This window comes from Raphanus sativus, chromosome 3 (genome assembly GCF_000801105.2).
Source record: "Raphanus sativus cultivar WK10039 chromosome 3, ASM80110v3, whole genome shotgun sequence".
NCBI classification, from domain to species: domain Eukaryota; kingdom Viridiplantae; phylum Streptophyta; class Magnoliopsida; order Brassicales; family Brassicaceae; genus Raphanus; species Raphanus sativus.
In genome coordinates this window covers 23,016,738-23,037,526 of record NC_079513.1, presented here as the reverse complement: position 1 = coordinate 23,037,526, position 20,789 = coordinate 23,016,738, and the positions used below count along the sequence as shown (strand labels likewise).

Here is a 20,789-nt window from a genome sequence, read left to right as displayed (position 1 = left end):
AAACTAGAAAATGCATATCTGATGTCAAAAACAAATCTTCTTTTCACCAAACCAAAAACGGCTTTCTATATGTGGAAGAGCAATACAAATAAAGTTACAAAGAGTATACATATATTTGCTATACATCAGAATCAAGAAGCAAGAATGGAGGATGGTCTGATAGGTGGATATCCTGAAAAGCCATCGCGTAGTCTCTTACACTCATCTTTGCAGTAGTCAAGTGAGAAGCAGAGTTGTCTTATCACTTCCCTCTTCTCTTCAGCTACTTCCTCTACCTCCCTCCTCTGCTTCTCCAGCTCCTTCTCCATCTCTATTCTCCTACTGTCTTTTACTTTCATCTCGTCTCCGAGCTCACTCACTTTTTTGGTTAACGTCTCTACGCATCTCGCTTTCTCTGCCTTCTCCATTGTCAAAACCTCCATTTCTCCCTTCAGCCTTTCCTCCTCTTCCTCTTTCTCATTGGTCACTCTTCTTACCTCCTCTTCAAGATAACGCACATGAGCTTCCAGCTCCTTGAACTGCTCATCACGGTGTGTTTTTTCCTCCAAGAGCTTAGATATCTCGGCTTTGACCTGCGCCTTCTCCGGGAATATCTTCTCTTCTGCGTCAGACAAAGCCGTCTTCAGATCCCTGATCTCATGATCCCTACCTACTAAACTAGATTTCAACATGGAGACTCTATCCAGCACCTTCACCACCTCTCTCCTATCCGCGCTAGACTTGCTTTTCCACGCTGCAGTTTCTTTCTGCGCCGAGTCAAGCAGGTTCTGCAGGCTCTTGAGCCTCTCAACTTCTTTTCTCATGTTTCCGTTTTCTTTTTCCGCCTCCCTAAGCCTCAGCCTTGTAACTCTCAGCTCTTCAGACAGAGACTGAACGTCCATGTCCTGTGTGGAAGCTGCCTCTTCACCATGTTCATCATCCAACTCGGATGGCAAGTATCTAGCGAGCTGACTCTTTAACATAAAGATTTGGTCTTCTGAGTTCTGTATCTTGTCGTTTGCATCTCTCAGTTCTTGCTCACAAGCAGCAAGTTTAGAAGGAAGATCAACAAATTTACTCTCACTCTTCACCCTTACCAACAAGCTCTCAGGACAATTAGTCACAGAAGAATCATCAGATTCGAGTTCAGAGTCCGTAACAGAAGCATAATCATCTCCATCTTTGAGATAAAGATCAGAGGGAAGTCCTCCTCCAGAGCCAAGGAAGTAGTCAAAACCAGGAGCACGACGGGAAGGAGGACGTCCTAACCTATTATTATTAAGCTCAGTGGAGATGAGGTCAGAGGAGGAGACGTCAGAGAAGCCTGAGCCCTGTGACTGAAGAAGCTCTAAGGGAGGAGAGCTTTTCCTCAACTCTCCGGTGATGTTCTCGTAACGCTCGGCTAGAGAACGGTACGTACGGTGAAACTCATCCACAAGGCTAATGAGCTCAGGTCTCTTTTGGTAATACATCTCTGCCTTCTTGGCAAACGAATCTGCATCTTCTTCTATCAACTTCACCATCCGTTTCACGCTCCTGTCCATCTCTGATCACAATAAACACTCATTATGAAAAAGACTATCCACCCACTCTTAAGGACACAATGAGATTGGACTGACTAGTGTACTCACCGTCGAGGTTATTCTCGAGCCACTTGGAGTTTTTGAGGCCTACATGACTATCCCACCACCATAGATGTGATTTGGTGGATTCTGCTCGTTTGATACTCTTCTTGGAACGAACCTAGCAAAACCCCAGGATCAAGAATGAGAATAGATTCTTGTTAACTGGTATTAAAAAGGACAAACGCTTTTCTTTTTTTTGTATGTTACCAGATCAGAATCCATGGTTGAAAAAACAATGGACCCTATACGAAAGCTGGAAACACACAAGAGACAATCATGAGAGAAAGGAAAAAGACAAATAATACAGATTTGGTGTGTCAGATTTTTTCAGAATCATGACAATTTGAAATATCTAAACACAGAAGGACAAGAAAAGAAGAAAACCTGACAAGAAGAAGAAGATGATGTAAAAGGGTTGCAAGGGAGAAAGCAGAGGAAGATGCAAAGAGTTTTTAGATCAAAAGATTTTTATACACTTACGGTTACCTTTAAGACAACAGATATTGTAAGCCAAAAAAAAAAAAGACAACAGATATTGCGGGACTAGTAGTAAGCAATATCAACGTGGCCAAGTGATTTGTTTTGTCTGTCTGTAATCTTTTATGTGTATTAAATACGTAATCTTGGGACTAATTCTATAGTGTGTCCATGTGGAGAGGAGATAGAAGAAGTTTATAATAGGGGATTAAGGGTTGTCATTTGACCTCTCTCCCACCACTAATAATCAAACCGACTATTCATAACAGTAATGGTCATCCAAGACTACTTCCTCTACATTTTATTATTCTTACGTTGCCATTAAAACATTCTTGAAGGTTCAACACGCAGTCAAGATATCATTTATGCAGGCATTGCATATTTTTAATTGCCTTTTTCTAATTCTTTTTGGTCTAAAATTCAGGTCCTTTTGTTTTTAATATGTAATTTGAATGGGAAGACTTTTTCGGGGTTTAGGGGCGTAATCGCGTTATGTGTGCGTCTTAGCCAACACAAATTTTGTTTTGTGGCTCTCCACTTCCTTGGCTTTCTTTTTTTTTTTTCAGATTTTATGCATTAAAAAACTATATACAGTATAACATCTTTAAATTAATAATCGATAGATTAATATCTCTATTAATTAATATAATTTCATAGTTTCAAATTGAGTTTTTGGTTTAATTAGTATCTCGATAAATTAATAATCTCTATACATTAATAAAAATTATAATTTTGATGTAGTCCCAACATTATTAATTTATAGAGGTTTCACTGTATTTTGTAGTTTAAATCATCTATTTCCTTATGATGTTTCGACGCTTGATCTAAAGGCACAGCTCATTACCCTATACAATTTTTGAAACACGCTTTAATATAAAATCAAAATGTAATTGTTTTTTTTCTTGTTGAGAACAAAAAAAAGAAAAGAAAATGTAATTGTTTAGTGATTACTTAGTCATTTTAAAATAAAATTATCTTACATACAAAAAATACTATAACTGTTAAGACTTATATCAAATTTTAAATTAGCTAATGCAAATAGAAAACATTGTCTCAAATCTTTTTGTTTTTGGCTCAAATCTTCCTGAATTAATTATACTAAGAATCATATAAAAATTATTAAAACATATTAGAAAATAGTGTAATCTTTTTACATTTTGGTTCATCTGATAAAACGTTGTAAGTTTATTTCTAAGATACATGGTTCAAAAAACTTTGTTTGATAAATTAATTATAAATACTTTATTTCAACAAGCTTATCTGATAGCTAAACACTAGGAAACATGTAAAAAGAAACTTTACTATATTAATTTGGTTTCAGCTTAACTATTTATTTATTTACTTTTTGAAAACTAAACTCTCATTTAAAAAGCTTATTACATTTTTTAAAAAAAGGAGAAGATACAATACACTAATGTAATAGTGATGTGGACTCATGATTTTAAGGAGATCACTCTTATTCAAACAAAAATGGGAAAATCATGTAGATATTTTTTTCTAGAAAAATCTAAAAAATTTGTAAGATCAAAGGAAACAAGAAAAGCTGTAGAACTGTAAATGTTGTATATCTTGCTTTGGTCCTTTAGTGCCTTGGCTTACAAGATGTGTATTCCTCCGAAGTTGATCCACTGGACCAGTACACATCAAAAAATTCAAGATGAGATTGGTAAGTGTTGCGTATAATGTTTTATATGGTATAGTAGAGATGAAATGATAATCGTTGTGACTTTGGCCAAACCTGCACATCACAATCGTTTTTTTCTAATAATTTTTTTTTACATGATGACAAACTCATTACAGCCATATACAGAAATATTACTTATCTACAAAATAACTGTAGGAAAACAAAATAAGAAGATTTGAAGATGAGTGAGCAGCATGAAGAATGATGTTTGCACTAGCTCGCCAATGTAATGAAGCAGAGTGGACATAAGGTCAACCAAACTAATATCAAACACTATCCCCTCTCTTGATGACTACAACTAGCCTCTCAATTACTTCCGCTCACCAAAAGGTCACTTTTAGTCATAGCGTTGGAGGTAGCATGACGGCTGCCATGTGGGACTTCACTTCCCAACAAGCAGGGGCGGACCTAGGTAGGACTAAGGTGTGGCATGTGCCCCACTCTCTTTTTTTTTTTGAAAAAATTCAGTATAAAATTTGTTTAAATACCCTTATTTCACTTGTAATTTCATTATGTGCCACATGTTTAATATTAAAAATATCCTTGTATTTTATGTTTCTAACATAATGTGCCCCATATTTAACAAACTTCTGGGTCCGCCCCTGCCAACAAGCATGATGATGAAACCTGAATATGTTCGGGACAAATATTACAACGAGATCACCATTGAGGTTATCTTTTATTACCAAACTCTTCATTATGATCTTTTGCCACTAAATGTTAAAGAAAATTTCATTCATTTCATATTCATACATTCATGTAAATCATGATTACACACTAGCCACCACACTTCTGTGTCCGGCCCCTGTCATGGCATTTTGGATAGCCACTTGAACGAAATTGGATCATATTCATATATCATGAGACAAAAAGAAAGGATCCTATAATAATTGCTATGTAAATGTCACACACACCTCCAACTGGGTCTTACTACTTAGGCTAGTGATCACCAAACAATCAACCGAAGAGACTTAAAAACTCAAACACCTATAATAAAAAGAGGAAGAGTCATCAATGGGGTGGTTTGAACATTAGAGTCCTTAGGTTTGCTATTATCATCCGAAGATGGACTGGTCTCAGAAGAGTCTGAAACTCGTATCTCTTCAATCATCCTAACCACCTCATCCATGCTGGGTCTCACCTCAGGCATCTGAGCCACACAGGCCATAGCGATCTGCAGCATCTGCACCATCTCTTCTTCAATGATCTGAAAGCTCATAAGCTCAACATCAAACACCTCGCTTGTCCATTCCTCCCTCACCACTGACTGCACCCACCTCGGAAGATCAACCATGTCCTCCCTACTTGGCGACTGCATTGCACTGGAAACATCTGATTTGTGGGTGTGTTTCCTTGTTTCTATTACTTCTGGTGCACGGTAGCCTGCACCCCTCACTGGGGCAATGGGCACAGCCATCAGAGATTCAGAGGAGACAACCCAAAGTCAGATATGCACACACCATTATCCTGTTTCATAATCACGTTTGAGGACTTTATGTTTCCATGACTGAACTTTGAACCTCCAACTACATGTAGGTGAGCTACATCTTTTGCTGCTGCACGCATGATTTTCACTCTAGAGTCCCAGTCAAGAGGCAAGCTACTTTCATAAGCAACCCAAAACGAAGTAAAGAGAATAGTCCTTCAACTTCAGCTCAAAAGCCAATGTCTAGTCGTAACCGTTTTAAGCTGCAGCAAGAGTCGCTAAGCCATGAAGCTCCGGAGGGGGAAGTTAACTATTCTCAGTTTTTGTTTTCGGATAGATATTTACAAACATTTCGAAAAAAAAAAAAAAAGTTTAAGAAGATTTGGAATATTCAGATTCTTTATGTAAACATATATTATTGCCTTTATGAAGCGTGAATGGTAAGTCAGAAAACTACTGAAAACCAAAAGAAAAACTACTGAAAACCCCACTGACTTTGTAAATCAAAGCTTAGACTCTCTCTTTGTTATTTTTTTCTTTTTTAAAACACAAACGTTCATTACGCTTCAGAAAGTTAGGTAACAGAGTTCAAAGCATACAAGACTCTCTCTTTATTTTTAAAATCTGCTCTTGTAGAGTTAGAGATCAGAAACTAGTCATATCTAAAAATAATGAGAACCATACACTATCAAAATAGGCCGACTCCGAATATATACTTGCTTATTTTAACTTTCACAATAGTTTACCAAATTATTGATACAAGACCAATTACGATAAGAGAAAGAAACCGATGGTTATATTAGTTATATGAAACAAACAAAGTAAAGAAAAAGAAGACAATAACATAGGATAGGAGTCAAAACTCCCTCTCTCGCGCGCGTATGTAAGCCATTCCAGAAACACAACTCGCCGAACAGGCTATCAGCTTATCTCTTGTAAATCTTTTTCCTTGACAAGGCTTCTTACAGAAAGGGCAAATTGGCCGAGAAGTATTACTTTTGGGGAGAATTTGAAACTCCTTCTTCTCTCTTACTTCGAGAAGTACTTGACCAGGTTTCAGATATGGATCTTCGCTGAACAAGCAGTGAGTATGAAGGATGGTACAGCAATCATTGCACCAATAGAATAAGTTCTTGACTATATCTTCGCACTCTTCGCACCAATATTTCTCACACCTCTCTTCTTCTTCCCCCCATGAAAGTGTGAGAAAATGTTTGTCGTTCTTATACCTTACTTTGTATGGTAAGGTGGCACACTCCATACACACAATAAAATCACATTTTATGCAATTTAACGAATAATTTTGTCTCCATTTGCATACCTTGCATAATACATGTACGTATGGGTCTAAAGACAGGAACAAAGGATGCTCATGACCTTGGTAATCAAACGGCTCTGAAATTAAAGCACACCTCACATCGAGCTTGAAAGAACATTCATGTTTCGGACACTCATAAACAAAGCCGCCACAAGTACGCGAACAAGCGGTGCACTGGCCGGAGGAACTTGAAACATAATTATTGTTAGCCTTCAATGTTAGTGGATGAGGATGTAACGCATGTTGTATTCTGCGACGAGCTTTTAGGCATGTTTCATGGAGGATGAATTCACACTCATCCGCACATGAATATAATTCATCTTCAATGATAGGCATGAGACACGCTTCACAAAACTTGTTTTCATCATCGAGTAGTACGTTTTTCTCGAGTCGCAGATGATGTTCATGAAGAAAATAATGGACCACTCCTTCAGATATTTTGGAGAACGGTGGTGCATCTTGTGCTATATCATCTTTTTCGGGTACACCTTTAAGTTCTTCTCCATCCCACACACCTGTTCCTAGAGCGCATTTGGAGTGAACAGCATAGTACTCACCACATTGGTTACATGTATATGCACCATAATTACCGTCAATACTTTTACGACAAACTCCACATGGCCACTTTTCATATCGAAGAGAAGAAACACGGGAGATACGATGGGGATGACGTGATATCTTGATGGTGTGTGGAAACTCTGCACATACTCTGTGAGCTACAAAGTTGCATCTGACACAGATATAGGTGGGGTATTTTTCTAGCGAACCACATACGTTGCAGATTAATGAATTTTGTCTAGGGAAAAAGGTAAGGGGATGATCATGTACTGAATTTTGTCTAGGGAAAGGGGTAAGGGGATGATCATGTATTTTTTGTTGGTCTATAACAATGGGTATCGGCTTCATTGCACATACTGGATGCATGAAAATTTGATAGACAGTACAATGATATATCAAACCATTGGCCACCTCTCTTCCACAATGTATACAATCAGTATAACCTTTATGATAATAGAGTTGGAGAGGAGAATGATGAGGATAATAAGGGTGTTTAATTTTAAGTGGAGACTCTACACATTCTTTGTGGTACTTTGAATGACACCAAGCACAAAAGTAATAATTTGTGCCACAGTCTGAAGCAAAGCTGCATATACCGCATTTACCATTGTCGTCGATTGTTTCATTGTTGCACCAAAACAAAGTAAGTACATGACGATTATAAGAAGCTTCACTAGAGAGGACAAACTCAGGAGAAGAATCGATCATGAAGGATCTGAAATTTCCAGGATCCTCTTTTTGCCATCGTACATAAGGGCATATGAAAATGGGTAGAGGAGGATGATCGTCGTTGGCTACTTCAGCAGCTGAGGATAGACTTTTTATTTGTGGTACAGGTCGGTATTTTGGGTGGTGGTATACCAGAAATAGTTCACCATCTTTTTCGACCTCATGAAATCCACCATCAGAATCCATGACTCCCTCAGGTGTTTTTTTTTACAATGAGTGTGTTAACAAGATTTAAAAGTAAGTTGGTCTACAGATGTATAAGCCTATTAACAATTTTGCACCTTAAATAAAGAAATTTGAAAGTCACAATCTACTTTAGATCCTTGACGTGGAAACGAAGTGGATTTTGTTCTTTTCTTTGTTGTTGTTGTAGTGTTATTCTAAAACCAAATAAAGAAAACGAATCAGTTTTTCTTTGGACATGGTTTTCACCTCCTTTCTGGTATCATCCTATCCTTAAAGAGCCAGGTTGCATGGAAATTCGGATAAAAGTATGTTTTACGTTTTTGAAACGTTTTGAAATCAGAATCTTTTAGAAACTTATTTAGAAACTCGTTTCTTAAAAATATCATTTTGGAAACTAAATATTTTCAATTTACAAACTTGTCTTTTCACTTTACAAACTTGTGATTCTATTTTGGAAACATAAAGAAAAATTTAAAACAAATTTTGTAACTTTTATCTTTTTTTTTTGTTCAAGTAACTTTTATCTTTTTTTGAGTTACACTACTTAATATTTAAGTATTGGATATACATATATATGTATGTATACATGTATATGTAGATATAATGATGTCACTTGGATAAGAAGTTCTTATTTATATTGTTGCAATTTATTATGTATATATACTTCAACTTGTGAGACCTATATATCTTTTTCTTTTTTTTGTGCTACACATATATATTGAATTCATGAGGAACGTCCTTGGCTAGCCCCATACCCCAATTTGAGAGATCTTCCATCCAAGGAGCATGGACAGGGTAATAGTCATAAACCAATTAAGAGCTTCTTACGAGATAGCAAAATGACAAAATCAGTCGACCAAATGCAAATTTTGTGAACAGAGCAAAGAGTAAGTTTATTTATAATCATTTGAGTGTGGTAATAATAGTCCTGATCTGTCCAACCACCCATGTTTCCATTTTCTCTCCTCATTCTTGATTGCGGATACTATGTAAAAGTGAAACTAGTCATGTCATCATCTAATCCCAACACAAGATCAAAGCGCTTTGGACATTTTTGTCTCTTTTGTCAGAAACAAGACATTATTACTCAACTGGTGCTTGACCTTCTACCATGCTTCACTTATAAATGGAACTGTAAATGACTAAAGAGACTAAACACAAACTTTAAGTTGACCTGAGCTCCACAAGTAACTTGGTTCGTATATTATACTGAACTGTAAAGACTGAGAGACAAAAAAATCACAAGTATTTGTGAACTTGAACTTCATTAATTAGAGATGCAACTTGGTTCATACATTAAACTGCAGATCCATGCAGATATATTAAAAAAGAAAACACTGGAGATTGAACAACACGCATAATCTGCTTCCCATCTCTGCTTTCTCCTCACTTGTAGAACTCAAAGTCCGTGTCTGGCTTCTTCACATTTGAACGGTAACCCTTCTCAAAATCCTTAGGCAGTATCACGTATCTGTTCTTACGTACCGCATGCATTCCAGCTTCCTGGCAGATTGCTGCTATCTGCATCGTTCAACATAATGTTGAATTAGTGTGTTATTTAATATCTATCATCTTTGGCAGATCAATACTCATCTTTCATCCAATCCTCTTCTAAAGTTAGTTCCCATGTTCATTATCAAGTAAATCAAAACATCTTACTGTCAAGGTTAGATTCTCGATAATTCAATTCATGACAACGATGTGCAAAGACTAACATCCTTACATATTGCTCAGAACAACCATTATTAAGTGGTGATCTAGAAACTATGGAGGCTACGTATATCATCAGAAAAGCAACTCCAGTGGGAAGCATAGAAAAGTAGGCAAGAAAAACTAACCTCAGCAGCGCTAATTTTATCAGGACGTGAAACATAGTCTTCCAAGTCAACCTCATCGCTGAGGTTCATTTTGGCGGTGCATACCTAAACAAGGAAAAAGAAGTCAGTGAAACAGAAACGGTAACAAACCAAGAATGTGTTCACTTTCTTTTAAAACATTTGGCTTCACATCTCCCCTTCACTAAGTGATTCAACGTTCAAGTACTTTTAGTAGTTAACTAACCTGGAAAACAAGTCTCTTTTGACGTCTATCAGGAAGGGGAAACTCAATCTTACGATCAAGTCTTCCAGGACGTAAGAGAGCAGGATCAAGAGTGTCTGCCCTGTTGGTCGCCATTATGACCTTGACATTCACGGTCTGGTCAAATCCATCCATCTACGTCGTATTCAACAAAACAAGTTAGAACACAACTCAAGTTGAAGCCGTTTATAAGAAGACGACAAGAGAGAGTTTTCACTTATTTGTTTACTGTTCTCACCTGATTAAGAAGTTCCATGAGAATACGCTGAACTTCCCTATCAGCTCCTGTTTGAGCATCGAACCTAGCAGTAGCGATGGCATCCACCTCATCAATAAATATGATAGCTGGAGCATTCTCCTTGGCAAGACGGAAGACATCACGAACCATACGAGGTCCCTGCAATCGAACGGAAAGCAAGTTAGGCATCAAGTAGAAGCACTTAAAACAATTAATAAAACAATGGTTTTTTCTCTGATACCTCGCCGAGGTACTTCTGCACGAACTCAGACCCAACAACCCTAATGAAAGCAGCGGTTGTGTGGTTAGCAACAGCCTTAGCCAACATAGTCTTCCCGGTACCAGGAGGTCCATAGAGCAAGACACCTCGTGGAGGGTCAATACCAATCTGTTTGTAAAGCTCGTGGTGGGTAAGTGGCAACTCAACAGCCTCTCGAATCTCCTGTTTCTGAATATCACATCCTCCAATATCCTACAACAACAAAAAAAAAGCCAATTCCTTTTCAAAAACCCAAACCCTAATCCACAAAAAGCCAAGACCTTTACAAAAGAATCAAACCCTAAACTACAACAAAAAAGCCAATTCCTTTTCAAAAACCCAAACCCTAATCCACAGAAAGGCAAGACCTTTACAAGAACCCAAACTCTAATCCAGAAGCAAAAGTGATCAAGACTCTAAAAAGAGATAAACTTTACATTGTAGGAGACGTCAGGCTTCTCAGACTGGCTGAGAAGGGAGATGCTCGAATCAGCCTCAGGCGGCAAGACATCAACGAGGGCATTAGAGTGACGGTGAAGGGCCACGGAAGCAGAAGGCTTCAGGTCTTCTCTGTTGATGGTGCTGAGAATCCGGACATAGTAATTGGACCCGGTGGTGGATCCAACGATGCCGTTGTTCTGATCAACCATCTCCATGAACTGGCCAATCACTAAGGGCACGGATTGGATTCGCTTGACCTCTTCTTGAGCGCGCAAGAGCTCGCGTTTGAGATTCTTCTGCTCGTCTTTCACGTATTCCTCTTGGATGTCGGTGAACTCCAGCTGCCGCTCGAGCGATTTGAGACGGGAGTAGGGATCTTCCTCGTCGGGGGACGTGGAGAGATCCATCAGTGGGGGAGATGATGATTTGGGGTCGAGAACCATCGCTGCAGCCATTGTCGGAGAGAGATCTGTGGGATGAGTTCTTGGAGTAGAGAGGAAGACAAGATTGATTGCTACTAACAAATTTAATAATTTTTTTTTAATTGGGGGTGGTCTCTTTAAAAAGGCCGAAAGATTTGAGATTTGGGCCCTTTGAATTTCCTTTCTTTTGTTGGCCTTTTGGTATTTTCCTTTCGGCTTCTATTTAGTAGGGGTTATTGGTTCTAGTATTTTAGTGGATTTAAAAAAAAAATTGGATTTACAAATCATTGACAAATCCCTTGATTTCAAAATCAACAAACATATTTCAAAATCAATGATGTAAATTTCAAAATCAAAATAAGTGGATTTTTATAAATGAATGAAATGAATTTGTAACTAATTCATCACCTCCATGCGATATGTACTCCATGCGATATGTATATATATTGCTTTTTTTTGTAAACTATATATATATATTGCTTTCTTCTGAAGTTTTTGATGTACAATAAATTCTAGCTCCTTATGTAATAATGTATACATTTGACAAAAATCTTAAAACCTATCAAAACAAACACGAACACATAGCTAAGTTTGAAAAAAAAAATATAGACGAAGTTTCTTGAATCAAATTATAATAAGGAACACGAACAGTATGTGCCTAAAATAGTGAGAAAACACTATGAAGGTGTTTGAGGCACATAGACGGGACTATATGTGCACATAGAATGGTAAGCAATTCGAAAAGAAAAAAGAAAACGATTATGCAAATCCAATGGTTTAACTCAATATTTGATCATTTGTATTTTACTCTTTAAAATATTCTCAAATCCACTCAACTCAAAATTAAAATTAAATTCTCAAACAAATCATTGATATTGAATAACACTTGATTTTAAAATCTATTTTAAAATCATGAAACCAATAACACTAGATTTGAAATTAGATTTTAAAATAATAGAACCAATAACACTTGATTTGGATTGGATTTTCAAATCTATTAAAATACATAAACCAATAACACCCTCTTAGGCTCCAATAAATTAACAATTTAGCATTTGCCTATTTGGTGGAGAAAAGGAAAGAGGAAATGTAAGATGTTGATGTGAGACGTGAAAGCTAAAAAGAGGGGTTGATGTAGTAGTGAGATGAAGATTGGTGGTAGTGTCGAGCATTGAGATGTTTCCAGAACAAAACATACGCCTTTGGAAAACATGTTGCCAAATCAAACCAAAGATTGCACGCACTACCAGAGGCCAAAGTGGAGAAACTTAGCGGGTTTTTACTTGATGTGACAGTTCAAAGGACAAAACAAAACGTTGTAGTGAAGCAGCTAGTAGGCCTTGACGTATATAAAGTGATACCGGATGAATGTGAGTTGGTCCGAATGGGGTCATAGACTCATAATAGTTCATCGCCTATAAACCAAAACTGAGAATAAAACAGAAAACCATCCATACAAAACTTGTCATTCAACATAATTTATTGTTGTTATTCCCTTTGTTTTGTCTTTTTAGGGGAAACGTATTAACTACATTCACTCAAAGAGTAAAAGAATCAATGATATATATCAGTTACACTCTTTTTTTTGCATCTGGGATTCACTCCTCCAATTTGATAGCCGCATCAATCATATCCACAGTGCTGTTCTGTTGTGTCCACAGCTGCGCGTATCTTCCTGCCTTCCCCAACAGCACCTCGTGTGGGCCCTGTTCGACCACCTTCCCGTTTTCAAGTACTACTATCTCATCACACTGCATCGCTGTGGTCAGCCTGTGGGCAATGAAGATGGATGTCCTGTTACTCGCCAGTGCCTTGAGCGCGTTTAGTATCTCTGCCTCCGTTGTGCTGTCCAGTGCACTTGTTGCCTCGTCACACAACCTGTGCCACAAATTTACACCGTCTCACAATCTCATCTCAAATGTTCTCATGTAAGTGATTTCAATGCTTGATTTTGTGCAAAACTACTTACAGAATCGCAGGGGATTTCAGGAACGCCCGAGCAAGTGCCACTCTTTGTTTCTCTCCACCACTCAACTGCACACAACATCACAATACTATCGTCACTACACTGCAACTTTCCACTGGACTCACAAGATCTATTTTACAACATTTCAAATATACTGACCTTGAGCCCTCTTTCTCCAACAATCGTGGAATATTTAGCAGGGAAATTACTGATGGTATCATGAATTGCCGCACGCCGAGCAGCATCATAAACCTGGATTTAAGTACTGTGTTAGACAAAAGAATTATCGATAACTAGCTTAACGACTGCACTGTGTATTAAGATGGCAGGTACCTCTTCTTCTGTAGCTGAAAGACGTCCATAATGTATGTTGTGAAATATTGTATCATTGAAGAGCACCTGCGATACAGTAGAGAGGTCAATGTGTTGTAAACAGAAAAATATAGATAACACAAACAACTTACAGTATCTTGAGGCACAACTCCTATCGAGCTTCGGAGGCTATCTAGTCTCACTTCCTTTATATCTTGCCCGTCAATCCTAATCTGTTAACCAACATGAGATAGTAAGTTATCTAGACACCAAGCTTTTACTGCAACAATGCTTCCAATCGAGGCTCAATAGTTCACAGAACAAATGAAAAAGATTCTCACATTTCCGGAATCAGTGTCGAAGAATCTAAAAAGCATTCTAAGAATTGTTGACTTGCCTGCCATAAAACAAAAGCATGAGATTTTGCAATGCTATAACAAAATGAATTTTACATTTAGATGCTGAAACAAAAGAAGTTTTAGGTATTACCGCTCCCGCTAGTACCAACAATTGCCACACTCTTTCCTGCCGGTACGACAAATGAAATTCCATCTAATATTTTCCTCTCTGGAAGGTAACTGTAACGTAGAAAAAAAAGGAATGATTATGTGGCAACAGACATGAGTATTCACCACAACATGAAGCGGATATCCAAAATCATGCAATACATGTATCCTGCACTTTGATAAACTCTATATTTGTACAAGTTGTCCTTATATTGATTAGTGTTTGTGTTCATGTGTTTTGATTCTTCTGTAACTACCATAGTCGTTGTGTCCATGGCTGTTGCCTAGGACAGCTTAGGAATATAGAGCTAGTGGTAACAAGCATTTATGATTAGTATGAGAGACAGTAATGTTCCACTAAAAGACAACACCTACCTGAAGTGTACATTTTCAAACTCAATGTTTCCACCTTTCAGAGCAAGAGGCTTTGCGTCATCTATATCCCTGATGTCAGATTTTTCCTGAGCAGCAAGAGAATACCAAATTATTAATTCAACATGCCAGGGGTCCATACTAAAACAACATGCATCTGAATATCACTTCTTAACTAAAGCATTAGCATAAAAAAGGTGAATCAACACTTGTAACATCCTCATATACCTCTAACAACTGGAACATTGATTTCATATCTATAAGGCTCTGAATAGTTTCACGGTAAACGCTACCCAAGAAGTTTAGAGGAAGGGACAACTGAAAGAGAAGTCCATTCACCATAACCTGCAACGCCCAAACATGGGAAAAAGCTTATTAGAAGACAATTTGTGCCGAAAAAATGTATAAGGAACTTAAAAAGAAACATAAAATGTCAGTGGAGAGGCAAAACTGAAGGAGGGCACTGACCAAGTCACCGACTGTCATCTGGCCGTTCATGATACCCTGAGAGCACAACACCATTGCTGTTGAAAGAGCAGTACTAAATATGATACTTTGCCCAAAGTTTAAGAAAGCAAGACTTCTTTGAGTTTGGAGGGCAGCATCTTCATATCCTGATAAAAGCAGCAGAATCATCACAAGGTAAATGGACTGATCAATGGTATATCATGATAAAGCATCAATACGTTTTCTTGCTAGTGGAAAGAATGACTACACAAACATGCAAATCAGTCAATAATAGCGCATTCCTATCTGATAATTTCTTGTTTGTTGCTAGCATACTTTACTAAGATATATCTGTTTATCATGCTAGAACAGTTACTTACTTTTCAGGAACTGGTCATACTTTTCAGCCTCATAACCTTCATTGTTAAAATACTTAACCGTCTGAAACGAAACAGAGGTTCTGTCAAAACTGTTATTCAAGCGGATATTACTGTCACAAAAAAGAATGAAAATTTACCTCATAATTTATCAGAGAATCAATGGCCCTAGTGCTAGCATCATTATCAGCTTTGTTCATAGCCTTTCTAAACTTGGTTCGCCACTGGATAAAACAAATGAAACATGAGCATAACATCTAACACCAGAAATGCTTATAACAAGACAATGAAAGATAGAAGAATATATAAAGAGGCAAATCATCCTTTTTACAAGAACTTCTGACCTATCACAGCTCGAATGATTTATTGCATCATAGATAGTTGGAAATGATTAAGAATATGCAGTACCTGAGTGACAGCTAAGGTGAAAGCGATATATGCTCCAACGGAAAGAGAAGTAATCCAGGCGAACGCAGCTCCGAACTTGTATGCTAGTATACCTGATACCATAGCTATCTGGAAGATATATATTAATTACGTCGAATGTTTTTAGAGACAAAGGAGCAATCCACACTATTAACCAAATATCAATTAGTCAAAAAAATGATAATCAAGATAAAGCACCAAGCGGCTTTTTACCTCCAAAATGGTGGGAACAACATTGAAAACCATAGCAGAGAGGATAAAGTTAATGGCACGGCTACCACGATCGATAATCCTGTTCAAACCACCTGTTTCTCGACTGGGACAAAAGAGCAAACAAAGTAAGAAAGTTTCTGAAATGTGACGAAATAGACACAAGAGTAGGAGAGGAGAGAGAGCAGTTTACCTCAGGTGGTAACGAAGGTCAAGATCATGTAAATGTGAGAACACCTACACCAGGGGACCAATAACGTGACAAGGATCATTAGTACAACAAAGAATGCGCACCAACAAGGCTGCTAAGAGAAAAACAAACAAAGAGCATACCTTTCTAGAAACAGATCGTATAGTGCGGAGAGCCACTTTGGAGAAAACAGCAGTACGAAGCTCTGCAGTGATGGAAGAGTTAGAAAGGTCCATTCTTTTAATCAGTAACAGAGCTAATATTTCAGAAGAGTGTTATACCATTAAAAGCAGAAGCCCCGGTCCGAGCAATGCCGTATCCAATAAGAACAGTAGAAGGAGTAGCGAAAGCAGCAACAAGAGAAGGGTTTGCAGCCACAAAGGACGACATAGAGGCACCACTTCCAGTCTCCGAACCGAGCCAATCAACAGCGAGTTTGAACAAGAAAGGAACCTGAACATTCAAGACCTTAGCACCAACGAGAAACCCCAAAGCGGTTATGACCCTGAACCGGAACTCAGGGTTGTCTCTCATCCACAAGTAACCCGCGAGCGTGCGGAGGATCTTCATGTCAGCCATGTCGGAGTTCGCCACCGTCTTGGTCTGCTGCTTGGGCTTATCGTCGTCGGCGTCTTTGTCGGGTTTGGGAGTGGGGGAAGTGGAGAAGAGAAGACGGGTGTTGTTAACCATGGAGCTCCGTTGAACGAAGCGAATCGGGGATTGGGATTGGGATAGGGATGGGGATGGGGAGAGATCAGAGAGGAAGGCGTTGATTGAGTGACGTCTGGTGAAGCTGCTGCCATGATGATGATGGTGGGGGAGGAGATAATCGGAGCGGAGACGGTAGGAGAAAGATGGGGGCTTTGGGTGAGTTCGTGTGTAAGCGTGACGGAGTAGGAGGCTAGGAGCTCTAAGGAGCCGAGATCCCCTCGACATCCCCTTGATGAAAGTGTTTCAGACAGTTTTTGCTCCGGCGATTTATTTCGTGTCTGATTCTCTCTCTCACACCTTAAGTTAAGGCTGTTTGAAGCGAATAACCAAACCGAAAAAATAAAAAATGAAAATAGAAAACTTACAAATATCCAAACGGTTTGTATATTTCTATATTCATAGTTTCCTAAACCAAATCAAAAATTTAATGAAATACCTAAATTTATAAAATACAATATTTATTCACAGAATATTAATTATCTTCAAATATAAAATAATGAAAAGTTATAAATATAAATTCTTTCTAACAAAATATCAAAAATATTTTAAAACTAAACTATTTTAAAATTATTATATTTGTATCAAAAATAATATGAATTATTTGATACCTTATATGAACTATTGCTATTTGAATTTTCTGATATTTTATTCAAATTATCTAAAATATTGAACCGTAATTAACATAAGTCTAATATTTTGGGATATTTCTAATTTTACTACAAACATATATCATTTTTGAAATTTACCTTTTAAAAGCTATTTTTGACATAAAAACTCCCTTACTCTAATTACTGAAACAGCCAATCTGAATACATCATGATGCTCACACCTACTCTACTCACACCCAAACTTAGCTGACCATTCATGAAAAATGGGCCTAAGAATCAAAAGCCTAATAGTTGAGAAGCCCATTAAGGTCTATCACCTTGTCATGTGTGTCATCATTTCTCCACCATTCTTTCATCATCTCATCGTCCTCATCAAGCAATGGTTATTACGCGCCACTCAAACATACCACTGGTACCAAGGAGATGGCAAGCCATGCAGTATGCATTCAACGCGTGGCACCACCGTGTCTCGGAGCCTCGCAAGTGAATAAGAGCAAAACAGTTAGTCCCTTTTCCGTGAGTATTATTACTAGAAGGAAGAGAAGAAGCGGTGGCGTGAGGTGCAGCCTCGTTGACTTCATCGGAGGAGACCTGGTGAAGCCAGACATCGGTCGTTGGCTTGAGGACGTGGAAAAGCACAAGTCAATAGCCATCTACACTCCTCACGAGGGTGGCTACGAAGGTCGGTATCTTAACCGTCTCAAAGAACAGGGCTACTACTTTCTTGACATCTCAGCTCGAGGACTTGGTGATCCTGAGACCACACTCCTTAACCCCTACCCTGTTTGCCCTGTATGTCTGTTTGTCTCCTCCTATCTATTATCTTCTTGTTTCGATATGTTTTAAGTATCTGAACCAATTCTAACTTCTACTAGGCTCACCTTGGGAAACAACCAATAGCAAGGTGGTACTATCCACCAGAAGTTGACTACAGACTCTCAGCTCTTCCACCTAATGCCAAGGGACTTGTCGTCTGGGTCATTGAAGCAAAGGTTTTGTGTTGTTACTCTGACTCTCATATCTGATTTAATCTGTGCTGCTACATCTTCTTACCTTTCAGTATATCATCAAACAACTCAGGTCCTCTCAAAGTCTGAACTCCAGTTTCTCGCTTTGCTTCCTTCTCTCCGTCCTAATGTCAGGGTTGTTGCTGAATGTGGCAACTGGTAAGCATATATCATCCCCAGTCATCTATAGTTGCAAGTTGCATGACCATTATTTACTCATATGATCACCTTGCAGGAGAAAGTTCATGTGGAAGCCCCTTGCAGAAATTGCAGAACTAGCCGCACAAGAGTAACTTAATGAACTATCAGACGCCAATGGAGATCTTACCATGTATAGTTCTCAGGTTTTCATGAAAATGATCTCCTTCAAGTGTAGTAATATCAATCACATTGTAAAATTTGAAATTTGTGCGTGTCACATGATAGTCTTAAAAGTATAATCTCCACTTTGATTTGTCATAAATGAATTAGAAAGGTTGATGGGGACAAAAGCGATCAAAGAGTTAGGGATATAAAGACAAGACCTAAGATCAAACTCAACTGAGTTACAAACATACTTGGAGTACAAGGTAACACAAAGAAGCTATCAGTAATACAAACTAGAATGGATTTGGAAACTGACCGAAAAAAAATAAGACAAAGATCTATGCCAGAGATTCTTGTTTTGCTTTGGGCAAGAAGGTGTCCCACCATCCAGGTTCATACTTTGGGTATGGCGCCACCCAATTCTCAGGCTTATCGAACTCTAGAGTGGTGGGACTGGAACTGGAGGCCAATACTTCATCCAGAGAGGTAGCTTCAAAGGAATCAGCTAGAACTCGATCCAATCTCAACTTCATAAACCTGACCAATATAACACAAACATAAGTGGGAGAGTGGAAGAAAGGATGTAACTCTGTAAAGAGATAGACTTATGACATGACTGGTTTCCCTGCTACCACCCGCAAACGCAGCTTTTGCGGTTCGCAGCGGTTGTTGGTGTTTCGAAACAATCACAGAAAACGCTACAAATCGCTTCAAACCGCTCCGAACCTCTTAAAATCAAAAGCTGGTTCCAGCTAGCGTTTGCAGTTGTGGACGGTTGCGGGAGGATAAATTATTTTTTTTAAAAACAAAATAAATAAAAATAATACTAAAAATATCCAATAATTTTTTTAAATTGAAATAATAGAAATGATAAAATGTATACATATTATATTTTAATTTATATCATAAAAATTTAAAACCAAAATATTTTCTATAAATTTTAAAATTTAATAATATCATTTTATAAATATAAATTTTATATTTATTATATTATTATAATTTTTAATACTTTTATAATTATATAAAATATAAATATTGTTAATTTATTATTTAACCGATGGTGCGATTGGTAGTTTACCAGTCATAAGAGTTCCGCAAAAGCAACAATTTCTAACCGCTGTACCAATCGTACAAATCTCTGGAAAACGCTTGAAACCGCAACCACCGCACCCGTGAGGAGTACAAGAGTCTCTTACGTGATCCTTTTTTTTTTTGAATGAATCTCTTACGTGATCCAGGGACCATTGGTGGAAACAAGAGCGACGGCAGGACGACTGAGTCTTTGAGTGAGTCCGGGGAACTTGTCGAGGAACTTAGGCTCAACGACGAGCCAGAAGTCTTGCTCTTTGTCACGCTCTCCGTAGTATCTCAGACGTTCAAACAGTTGCTCCTGAGAGTGTTCCTCTTCGTCAAGCATGAACTTGGCGTTTGCAACAAGGAAGTAGTACTTAGTGCTCTTCTCTCCCTGCACCAAGGTATCCATAAAAGAGTAAGCGGTTTGGTTTGACTGTGTCGAGAAGAAGAAGAGAGTGTAAAAGAGAAACCTTTTTATTATTATCAGACTGTTGTTGAACTGAAGTAGCAGCGGTTTTGAAAGAAGAGGAGGAGAAATGTGATGATAGGGCCGGAGGCTGTGGAGGACAGAGATGGAGCTTCTTCGTTTGCTGGGGAAGAAGGTTAGAGAAGACGAGGAAGGGTTTTGGTCGAAATGCGGAGGCGGTAGGCACCGCCACGCACAATGCTCCGTTGATGCTCCACATTGCTGATTAGAGTCGTTGATCGAGGACTAATAATAAGAATCTGCTTAAAAATCTTATCTTTTATCCACTCTCTTTCCCATAATTGATCAAGTTTCTTGGGCCTGAGACTTCAACATATGCCAGTAAAGGCCCAATTAGTAAAGGTGGCTCAAAAATGTGGTGGTATTGGA

At 38.2% G+C, this 20,789-nt stretch overlaps 6 protein-coding genes and 1 pseudogene across 6 annotated transcripts; 1 reads left to right on the top strand and 6 right to left on the bottom strand.

Annotated features, from left to right (window-relative positions):
- Positions 1 to 19: 19 nt before the first annotated feature.
- On the bottom strand, positions 20 to 2,086 carry LOC108847631 (protein NETWORKED 4A-like). The gene is made up of 4 exons (XM_018620931.2): positions 1,989 to 2,086; positions 1,812 to 1,857; positions 1,611 to 1,722; positions 20 to 1,525 (listed from the first exon to the last, which is right to left on the bottom strand). The coding sequence occupies exons 2-4, from the start codon at positions 1,824 to 1,826 to the stop codon at positions 132 to 134; spliced, it is 1,521 nt and encodes a 506-aa protein (XP_018476433.1). The 5' UTR covers positions 1,827 to 1,857; positions 1,989 to 2,086; the 3' UTR covers positions 20 to 131.
- Positions 2,087 to 4,676: 2,590 nt separating this feature from the next.
- On the bottom strand, positions 4,677 to 6,037 carry LOC130510105 (probable inactive receptor kinase At5g58300; annotated as a pseudogene).
- On the bottom strand, positions 5,971 to 8,032 carry LOC108844940 (uncharacterized). Its single transcript, XM_057005926.1, has one exon. It carries the CDS (start codon positions 7,980 to 7,982, stop codon positions 6,048 to 6,050), a length of 1,935 nt encoding a protein of 644 aa, XP_056861906.1. The 5' UTR covers positions 7,983 to 8,032; the 3' UTR covers positions 5,971 to 6,047.
- Positions 8,033 to 9,228: 1,196 nt separating this feature from the next.
- LOC108848069 (26S proteasome regulatory subunit 6B homolog) lies at positions 9,229 to 11,529 on the bottom strand. Its single transcript, XM_018621477.2, has 6 exons — positions 10,996 to 11,529; positions 10,541 to 10,771; positions 10,300 to 10,458; positions 10,044 to 10,196; positions 9,821 to 9,904; positions 9,229 to 9,503 (listed from the first exon to the last, which is right to left on the bottom strand). Exons 1-6 carry the CDS (start codon positions 11,452 to 11,454, stop codon positions 9,369 to 9,371), a joined length of 1,221 nt encoding a protein of 406 aa, XP_018476979.1. The 5' UTR covers positions 11,455 to 11,529; the 3' UTR covers positions 9,229 to 9,368.
- Positions 11,530 to 12,856: 1,327 nt separating this feature from the next.
- Positions 12,857 to 17,266, bottom strand: LOC108847663 (ABC transporter B family member 25, mitochondrial). Its single transcript, XM_018620973.2, has 17 exons — positions 16,509 to 17,266; positions 16,371 to 16,432; positions 16,231 to 16,274; positions 16,041 to 16,143; positions 15,810 to 15,917; positions 15,542 to 15,625; positions 15,405 to 15,465; positions 15,046 to 15,191; positions 14,806 to 14,922; positions 14,581 to 14,666; positions 14,189 to 14,277; positions 14,041 to 14,096; positions 13,852 to 13,932; positions 13,721 to 13,786; positions 13,547 to 13,639; positions 13,391 to 13,455; positions 12,857 to 13,299 (listed from the first exon to the last, which is right to left on the bottom strand). The coding sequence occupies exons 1-17, from the start codon at positions 17,161 to 17,163 to the stop codon at positions 13,020 to 13,022; spliced, it is 2,196 nt and encodes a 731-aa protein (XP_018476475.1). The 5' UTR covers positions 17,164 to 17,266; the 3' UTR covers positions 12,857 to 13,019.
- Positions 17,267 to 17,911: 645 nt separating this feature from the next.
- On the top strand, positions 17,912 to 18,999 carry LOC108844953 (NAD(P)H-quinone oxidoreductase subunit N, chloroplastic-like). Its single transcript, XM_018618239.2, has 4 exons — positions 17,912 to 18,338; positions 18,422 to 18,538; positions 18,627 to 18,712; positions 18,789 to 18,999. Exons 1-4 carry the CDS (start codon positions 17,970 to 17,972, stop codon positions 18,844 to 18,846), a joined length of 630 nt encoding a protein of 209 aa, XP_018473741.1. The 5' UTR covers positions 17,912 to 17,969; the 3' UTR covers positions 18,847 to 18,999.
- A 79-nt stretch (positions 19,000 to 19,078) lies between these two features.
- LOC108844952 (uncharacterized) lies at positions 19,079 to 20,661 on the bottom strand. The gene is made up of 3 exons (XM_018618238.2): positions 20,404 to 20,661; positions 20,089 to 20,324; positions 19,079 to 19,396 (listed from the first exon to the last, which is right to left on the bottom strand). Exons 1-3 carry the CDS (start codon positions 20,617 to 20,619, stop codon positions 19,198 to 19,200), a joined length of 651 nt encoding a protein of 216 aa, XP_018473740.1. The 5' UTR covers positions 20,620 to 20,661; the 3' UTR covers positions 19,079 to 19,197.
- Between the last annotated feature and the right edge of the window lie 128 nt (positions 20,662 to 20,789).

Coding starts and splice junctions, on each gene's coding strand:
- LOC108844952 (XM_018618238.2), bottom strand. CDS start 20,619: ATGTGGAGCATCAACGGAGCATTGTGCGTGGCGGTGCCTACCGCCTCC. Junction 20,325..20,403: donor AGTCTGATAATAATAAAAAG/GTTTCTCTTTTA, acceptor ACCTTGGTGCAG/GGAGAGAAGAGCACTAAGTA. Junction 19,397..20,088: donor ACCAATGGTCCCTGGATCAC/GTAAGAGATTCA, acceptor TATATTGGTCAG/GTTTATGAAGTTGAGATTGG.
- LOC108848069 (XM_018621477.2), bottom strand. CDS start 11,454: ATGGCTGCAGCGATGGTTCTCGACCCCAAATCATCATCTCCCCCACTG. Junction 10,772..10,995: donor AGCCTGACGTCTCCTACAAT/GTAAAGTTTATC, acceptor TTGTTGTTGTAG/GATATTGGAGGATGTGATAT. Junction 9,905..10,043: donor AAAAGAGACTTGTTTTCCAG/GTTAGTTAACTA, acceptor TTCCTTGTTTAG/GTATGCACCGCCAAAATGAA.
- LOC108847631 (XM_018620931.2), bottom strand. Junction 1,526..1,610: donor GCTCGAGAATAACCTCGACG/GTGAGTACACTA, acceptor TATTGTGATCAG/AGATGGACAGGAGCGTGAAA.
- LOC108844940 (XM_057005926.1), bottom strand. CDS start 7,982: ATGGATTCTGATGGTGGATTTCATGAGGTCGAAAAAGATGGTGAACTA.
- LOC108847663 (XM_018620973.2), bottom strand. CDS start 17,163: ATGTCGAGGGGATCTCGGCTCCTTAGAGCTCCTAGCCTCCTACTCCGT. Junction 15,626..15,809: donor TCACCTTAGCTGTCACTCAG/GTACTGCATATT, acceptor TGTTTTATCCAG/TGGCGAACCAAGTTTAGAAA. Junction 13,640..13,720: donor TTTCAGCTACAGAAGAAGAG/GTACCTGCCATC, acceptor ACTTAAATCCAG/GTTTATGATGCTGCTCGGCG.
- LOC108844953 (XM_018618239.2), top strand. CDS start 17,970: ATGGCAAGCCATGCAGTATGCATTCAACGCGTGGCACCACCGTGTCTC. Junction 18,539..18,626: donor TCTGGGTCATTGAAGCAAAG/GTTTTGTGTTGT, acceptor CAAACAACTCAG/GTCCTCTCAAAGTCTGAACT. Junction 18,713..18,788: donor GTTGCTGAATGTGGCAACTG/GTAAGCATATAT, acceptor ATCACCTTGCAG/GAGAAAGTTCATGTGGAAGC.